This window comes from Austrofundulus limnaeus, unplaced genomic scaffold (genome assembly GCF_001266775.1).
Source record: "Austrofundulus limnaeus strain Quisiro unplaced genomic scaffold, Austrofundulus_limnaeus-1.0 Scaffold1802, whole genome shotgun sequence".
Classification (NCBI taxonomy): Eukaryota; Metazoa; Chordata; class Actinopteri; order Cyprinodontiformes; family Rivulidae; genus Austrofundulus; species Austrofundulus limnaeus.
The window spans coordinates 6,489-14,789 of record NW_013954204.1 but is presented as its reverse complement, the minus strand read 5'-3'; the positions used below and the strand labels follow the sequence as shown (position 1 = coordinate 14,789).

At 38.3% G+C, this 8,301-nt stretch overlaps 1 protein-coding gene across 5 annotated transcripts in view; it reads left to right on the top strand.

Annotated features, from left to right (window-relative positions):
* The window catches only part of LOC106536398 (probable thiopurine S-methyltransferase), a 9,431-nt gene extending 1,290 nt beyond the window's left edge, over positions 1-8,141 (top strand). For 3 of the 5 annotated variants that reach the window (XM_014033670.1, XM_014033671.1, XM_014033669.1), the window contains 8 exons: positions 1,334-1,432; positions 2,979-3,071; positions 3,143-3,275; positions 5,223-5,275; positions 5,352-5,426; positions 5,504-5,589; positions 5,702-5,746; positions 7,898-8,141. In XM_014033670.1, coding sequence (XP_013889124.1) covers positions 1,335-1,432; positions 2,979-3,071; positions 3,143-3,275; positions 5,223-5,275; positions 5,352-5,426; positions 5,504-5,589; positions 5,702-5,746; positions 7,898-8,031 — 717 coding nt within the window. In that variant the 5' untranslated portion in view covers position 1,334 and the 3' untranslated portion in view covers positions 8,032-8,141. The remainder of the gene's footprint in view (positions 1-1,333; positions 1,433-2,978; positions 3,072-3,142; positions 3,276-5,222; positions 5,276-5,351; positions 5,427-5,503; positions 5,590-5,701; positions 5,747-7,897) is intronic. The other 2 variants (XM_014033673.1, XM_014033672.1) reach the window with 1 other exon arrangement.
* The last annotated feature ends 160 nt before the right edge of the window (positions 8,142-8,301 follow it).

The window sequence follows — 8,301 nt, the reverse complement described above, 5'->3', positions numbered from 1 at the left end:
GGTCACTTCCTGTTTGTCTGAGGTCACTTCCTGTTGTCTGAGGTCACTTCCTGTTTGTCTGAGGTCACTTCCTGTTGTCTGAGGTCACTTCCTGTTTGTCTGAGGTCACTTCCTGTTTGTCTGAGGTCACTTCCTGTCTGTGTGACAGGTGATGTGTGTGTTTTGTGATGCTCTCAGCTTCACTGACCTTCAGCATCCAGCCTCTTAGCTTCATGTTTCCAGATTCACTGAGTGAAACTGAGCTGAGGACCTCACACCATCATCACACCTGGCAGGAAGCAACATGGTGGCTCTCTCTCTCACACACACACACACACACGCTATGTTTCTCTATCCTTGCAGGGACTTTCCATTGACCATCATACATTTACTGGTCATTGTATAACCTGACCCTGACCCCAACTCTACAGTTAACAGCTCCAGAACCTGCCTGATCCTAAATCCAGCATAAACTTAATTCACATCTTGGTCCCCACAAGGATGCATTTTCCTGACAAATCGTCACCACCAAGTAGCAAAAACACACACACACACACACACACACACACACACACACACACACACACACACACAGGATGACCTGTATCTTCCTGGTCTGGATCAGTAAAGTCCTGCCCCCTCAGACTAAATGAATCTAACGTGTGGTTGTCATCTGTCAGTAAAATATCTCCTACATTCAGCTGAAACTGTCTGCAGGAGCCTCCATCATCCATCAGTTGTTCAGCTGCAGTCAGAAGCAGGACTTGTCTTCACAGGTTAAACAAGTCTTTGTGAAACATGTCAGTGTCTTCAGGCAGCAGATAGACATCTACAGTCTCCATCCTGAGGTTGTGTTCAGGAGCGGTCCTGTTTGGACCCTCTGACTCAGCATCCAGTCTGACAGCAGGACATGTCTGACTCCATCAGGCTGTAAGTACAGACAGAAGAAACTGTGAATGGATTCATTTAGCTGCTGACTCGGAGCACGAGCCACCTGAGACACCTGGCTCCTCGCTCAATTTAAATCCCATCAGAGTTCTGCTCCGACGCCGCCAAGAAATGAAAAGAAATGACTCGACTTGGATTCTTCTGGGCTCTGCTGCAGGACTGTGAAACTTGTTTTACACCAAACGGAGCGTGTCAGCTGTCACTTCTCGTAAAGACAGACGAACAGGGTCGATCGGTGGGAGGAGCAGGTAAATCTGAGGCTGCTGCCGTCCCACAATGCACCTGTGCTCAGTCACTTTTAATAAACTCTGAAGTGATCATCAGGAAACTTTAGGAACGCTGAATCTGCAGCTGTGAGCAGGAGAAACGTGTGTGTGTGTGTGTGTNTGTGTGTGTGTGTGTGTAGGATGTTGGAACAGCAGGCTGATCGGGTCATGGCACTGACTGAATGGGAGAACCGTTGGCAGGAGAACCGGATCGGCTTCCATCAGCCAGCTGTACACATGTAAACACACTTTAACACACTTTAACACACTTTAACACACTTTAACACACTTTAACACACTTTAACACACTTTGACACACTTTAACACACTTTGTTTGTTCTTCCAAAAATACGGAGAAACATGTTGGTTTAGATCAGAGTTTAGATCAGACCTAAAATACCTGACCTGACCCAGTCTGAGTCTGAAGATCAGTGGGTCTCTCAYACAAAAACATGTTTGTATTCTTATCGTAAAGTTTCATCAGCGTCAGACCTGTTATAGCTCAGGAATGAAATGATCTGTTAATGTTGTGTCTCCTGTGGGTCCTTCACAGACACACAATCATATTCATCTCCCTCTAGTCCTGCTCTGCTTTTTCTTTGGTCAAATAGTTTAAATTCAAGTGTAAACAACTGTGTTACATAGTTTTCATTTATTCAGAGGAGGAGCAGTCACGCACCACTACCCCCCCCAGCCTGGCCCTCTCCCCCCTCCCGACCGTCACAACGTCAGATACGGTTCAGAAAAGAAAGCTTTGTACAGAGTGCTTCACTTCTCCACCTTCCTCCTTTGTTTTTTCTCCAGCAGACTGTGTGATCAGTAGACTAACACAACTTTAGATCATGCATTGCTCTAAGGTTTGTAGACTTATTCAAAGCACACCAGAAACACGACACGACTGTCAACCATATCATTTAGGCCCAAATGAAGCTCAGGCTTGGGCTATAAATCTAAACTCTACAGTGGATTCTTGGTCATCCAGGACATGGTTAAAAAAGATAAAGTAATAATGAGATCAAATCATAAGATTATAAAATATTACAGGGACATTTCTGACAGAATGAGTCAAAGATAATGTGACTGATTAGTGATTCTGGAAGCTGCTGAAGCCATTTCTTTTATGTAGAACTGTATATAATACTATATATTTTACATACTGTATGTAGTATTTCAAAGATTCAAGATTCAAAGGGTTTATTGTCATAAACACAGATGAAACATGTTTCCCTGAGAAATGAAATTCTTACTTTGCTGACCAGTCTGAATGCCAGGAGACAGCTAGACGAAAGAAAAAGATCAAGCACTTAAAGGATACCATGAAACGAGAAGGGATAAAGGATAAAAAAGACCACACTCTGAACAAGAAGGAGACCAAACTAAGGATAACATCAAGAAAGGGAACAATAACTGTTTAAAGTGTAAATGTGTAAATATACAACAGGTAACAGTCACAGCTTTTTCCAGTTCAGAAATATTTTTAAACTCTGAAGAGTTTTTTAACTGGCTCACAGTACATTTTGGTACCTTTTTTATTTTACTATTCTATTCCTTCATTTTAAAGCCCAAGTGATTAAGCTCCAGCCTACCGCTTTGACCATTTCAAACTTAGTACTTCTTCTCACAGTCTGAGGTCTGGACTAAGGCCACTGGTCCTGCCACACATTTAACTAACCCTAACCAGACAGATGTATTTAAAACTATGTTCCCCTGAAGATTAATTTTTGTTTCTTATGTTTTTCTTCTTCTTACTTAACCTTACATTGATGATAGTTTGATGTCCAACAGGATGTTGAAGAACCATCTGCAGAAAGTTTTGAATGGACGAACTGGAGTTCGCTTCTTTTTTCCTCTTTGTGGTAAAGCTGTGGACATGAAGTGGTACGAACAGAAAGTCAGATAAATCACATCATGTTTGTGTCATGCAACCTGACCTGGCCATGTCGTATCAGGTTGGCTGATCAGGGTCATGCAGTGGTTGGAGTGGAGATCTCTGAAAAGGCTGTTCGGCAGTTCTTTACGGAGAACAACATGGCATTCATTGAAGAGCCAATTCCTTCTATACCTGGAGCAAAACTCTTTAAGGTGGGTAAGATGGACTACCTTCACTTCATCACTTATAAAGATTGATCCACAGGTTTAGTCTGTTGGACATGGTTGACTCTAACAGTGCATCATATCAGAACTCAGATCATTGTCAWACCAGCTCACACAAAACAACCCCTCAAAGCAGAAGGAAAGAAGAGCCGATGAATGAAATCAAAATGTCCACAAATCTCATTCTCTTCATCACACTCTTGATCTGGTTCTGCTGTATGTGTAGAGAGTAAGAACTKAATGATTTTTCCTCACAGTCCTGTTCTCTCTGACCATTTTTAATAACCTCTGAGTTTACATTAGCTAACTTTATAGCTCCTGAGAGTAAATTTCATTACAGTAGATGTTTATCAGAGAACACTGTAGCTAAATTTAAAGAATCTCTTCCATCATTATTCTCCTCTGTCTTACAGAATAATGTAACAGAACATTTAGCTGGTCTTGTTGATAATATTACAACTTTAATGCAAACCTCTCTTAATGGAATTGCTAATCTGAAAAATAGTGATGTTTGATAAAGGCAATTTTTTTAAAAACTGATACTAAGTAAAATTTGTCTGGTATCACCGATACTGATCCTGTACTGATACTTTGTGATAACAAACACAATATGCCTGGTAAATTTTAAAAAGTAGTGTTTTCCAAATAACCACTTTTTAAATAATACATGACATAATAATTAATTTAATTTAAAAATCTTTCTAACCCTAACCTTATATTTGTTTAGCATAAATTAAAATACTTATAATAAAAATAAATATATTAATTTTTGAATAGTGAATAAAAATGAGAAAAAATATTCTAAAAGTGTTTACTTTGTATATATTTTGTAGCTTTGTTTGTGGGTTTGCAAGAAGGTCCCTGGCCAGAGCTAAGGCTGTTTGGGGGTCCGTGGCATGAAAAGGTTTGGGAACCCCTCATCTAAAATGTAAAAACAGTCAGATGAAGCAGGTTTTATGTTAAAATGACCTGCCCCAGACTACCAGACTAAACGCTGTGCTTGTGCATTACCACCCAAACAGATGAGGTTTCCTCCAAACACGGATGATTAAGACAAGATTGGAGTAGTTTAGTTATTTTCCTGTTAATGATATGCATTATATGAAATAACTGAAGTATCAAAGTATCGCTATTTTGATTTTAGTATTGATTCTAGAACATAAAGTTCTGGTATCAGTAGTATTGATATTTCAGTATCAATCTGCACATCACTACTGAAAAAGAAAGTTATCGATCGGAGGAAGTCGACTCCTTGGTTTAATTCAGAGTTACGTTCTTTAGAACAGACATGTAGAAAAMTAGAGAGAAAATGTCGCTCCACTAACAGAAGAATCTTATTTAACCTGGAGACACAGCTGCTAACATATAAGAAATCCCTTCTTAAAGCTAGAACTGTATATTATTCATCTTTAATAGAAGAGAATAAAAACTATCCCAGGTTTCTGTTCAGTTCTGTAGCTAAACTAATGAAAATCCTGTCTCTGTTCAACCATGTATTCCTGTAACTCTAAGTAGTGATGACTTCATTAGATTCTTTATAGATAAAATAATTTTAATAAGGAATAAATTCAAACCAAACTTCCTGTTACTGTCTCTGACTCTGTCAGATGAGGCAGCTTTAGTGTCACTACAACCTGACTTATGTTGGACAGTTTTTGTCCTGTTGAGCTCTGAATTATCTAAAATAATAACTTCATCCAAACCATCAACATGTCTGCTAGATCCCAWCCCAACCAGACTGTTCAAAGAAGCATTTCCCTTAATTAATATTTATATTTTAGATGTACTTAATTTATCTTTAATAAATGATTATGTGCCTCAGAGCTTTAAGGTTGCTGTAATTAAACCTTTAATTAGGAAACCAGAGATCTGTGTTACTTGATGCTATATAAATAAACTAAACTGATCTGAAGTATATTTTATTATTTCCATTAGAACTTAGAGAAGAACATCTCCCTGTATCAGTGCGACCTGTTCAGGTTCTCCAGGTGAGAAGTTCTCCAGGTTTTGAGATTGTTTTTTGTGAAGTGTTTCCTTCTGTCTGAATTAGTTTGTGTATTGCAGCTCTGTTGGAGGTGAGTTTGGAGCAATCTGGGACCGTGGATCTCTGGTGGCAATCAACCCAAAGGACAGAAAGAGGTGACAACTGATTCAAACATTTTTAGCCAAAAAAGTCCTATTATGGTTTGATGGTGGCTAACTCCTGGATTCTGCAGGTATGCTGCTCTCATCATGTCTGTCATGGCCCCAGACTGCAGATACCTTCTGGACACACTTCTGTACAATCCTGAGTTATATAAAGGTTAGACTCAGCAGAGACTAGTCTGTGTCTGCTTCTGAAATCAACCATTTTATTCAGATTTCCTTTGAAACACCTGAACATGCTGCAGGTTTGACTGTCGCTTGTCTTTTAGGTCCTCCGTTTTTGGTTCCTGATGATCAGGTCCACAATCTGTTTGGTCAGTATCACTTACAGTTCTGATGGTTCTGGTCTGACACACACAGTCCAATACGTTACACCCAGCTGGATGTTACTGCAGGAGGATGGTGCTGGATAATTATTGGGTTTTAAACTTCAGATGGTTTTTTGGGGTAAAATCAGCCACACGTTTTAGTTTGTTTTATAAAATGATGCTTTCCTTTCAGTTACATTGTTTTATTTCTATCACTTTACTTTTGATCTTAGCCCACTAAATGTTGCTCTGCTTTATTAATTAATTTATTTATTCATTCATTCATTAAAAACCAAAAGAAAAAAATCTATACATAATTATAAAAACAAATCACAAATTAAATGAAAGAAAGGAAAAAATCTTATTATATCTGCTCCTTTTTTTCTAACGAATAAATTAAAGCAAAAATAATATTCAAAATAACATGAAGTCCTTCCTGAGCAGCAACTCATATACCCTGACTAAACTGTACTACAGTATATTTCTTCAGCAGACTAGTTAACTAAGTGGTTACAAAGTTTCTCAAGGAGAACTAAGTCAATGTTTTGGAGAGGCTACTACAAAGTCCTGATCTCAACCCTGTAGAAAAGTTATGGGCAAACTGAAAAGGCACATGTGAGCAAGGCTGCCTACAAACATGGCTCAGTTCCACCAGCTCTGTCAGGAGGAATGAGACAGAACTCCTGCAACTATTGTGAGAAGCTTGTGGAAGGAGATCCAMCATACATGGCCCAAGTCCTACCTTTTAAAGTCATTGGGCCTCATGTAAGAACCGTTGGTACACAGATTTGTTCTTAAGTTGTTCGTACGAGTGATTTAGGAGAATTTGTGACATTCACCAATGTTTTCATATTCTACGATTTTTTTCAGATACGAACAAAATTCAGGAGTGGTCCAGACCTGTCGTATATTTTACCAGCAGTCAGTCTGCTGTTATCCAGACGGGTTTTCTTCACTAAKAACTTTATATTTCATTAGTTTGAAGATATTTTGAGTTGAAAATAAATTACACTGCGCGACGGTTTGTCTTCTGAATAAATGAAAATGATTTAACACAGTTGTTTATACTTTTAGCAGCTCTTTTTATTCCACAGCTGASCTGCTAAAAATGACAGATTTTCTTTTCTGGATCTCTGACAGACGGACTTCAATCTCTGAACTCGTAAAGTTCTTCTTTTTAGTTTTCACTGTCATTTTCATGAATGAACACTTCCTGATATCTGAGGCAGGAAACACAGCCTTATATGGAGTTATTGGGGAGGTAATTATGCTAATCTCCTCTCACGTGCACGAGCAGCTGGATAGAACAGGTGAATTTACGCAGCTCATTTACACACTTTTCCTGAAGATAGAAKAGTTTGTTGAATCTGACGTGACATGTTCGTACGAACCCTTTGTACGAACAAAAGTAAGAGAAATTTAGGAGAAGAATACCAACATGTTCTTACATCCGGCCCAATGGTACCAAATACTAATGAAATGTATTTAAACTGTTGACTTTGAATAAAGTAATGAAATCACCTTAAAAATTCTCTCATTATTCTGGCAAATGAACAAATGTCAGTAATCCTAATTGACTTTAAATGGGAAAAGTTTATTCTGATTTCACGTCAGAAAGTGTGAAAAAATGCACGTGTGTCTTTTTATATGGTGTATGTAAACTTCTGGTTTCAACTGGACACAATGCAATGTTGACAAATAGATAAAATAAATCTAACTGGGTAATTTAGTCTTAAAACAATGTTTAGAAGTCAGCATAAATTTTCTAACTATTAGTTTGACAGGACATGCAGGCTGAGTGGATTGACATGTTAGTAGGGAATATAAATTCCATATCCTTACTGCAAACAATACCCAAACATTAGAAACAGTGAAAATTACAACTAAAACAATTGAGACTTGTCCATAATCTTTGACTTTTATTTAAAGTAGAACTTATGCAGAGATTTTTAGATTTATTTCAGAAATATCTGAATGTGTTGCAGCCTGAAACCRTGATTGGATTCTAACAGAAATGGAACAAAATCAGGAAGTATTTGAAATCAGACGTTAGAGAGAAACAGTTTACATTAATGTTGTTTCTTTCAATGTCATTTCTGTGTAAAAGCCTTTTTACTCACAGTGCAGCTTGTTTTCTAACCATGATGATGTTTTCAGGGGACAGCTGTGACTTGGAGCTGCTGGAGTCTGTGGACGCTTTGACCGACAGACACAGAGCGTGGGGTTTGGACTCTTTGACTGAAAACATCCATCTCATCACTCTTAAAGCAGAAGACAACTCCCACAGCTGAAAATACTGTAGCAGCAGTTTTATTACTGGAATAAAACTTTTTCACATTTTCAGGAATGATTTTAGATTTGCTACCAACAGAGACGGTTTTATAAATGTGTTAAAAACTGAGACTCTGAGCTCGTTATTGTCTGACAGAAAAACAGCTTCAGTTCATGAAACTTATCCTCAGGAGGAATTCAGGGAATCATTTCAGATCCACAGGAGGTTCAGTAAATGCACCACTGTGTGTGTGTGTGTGTGTGTGTGTGTGTGTGTGTGTGTGTGTGTG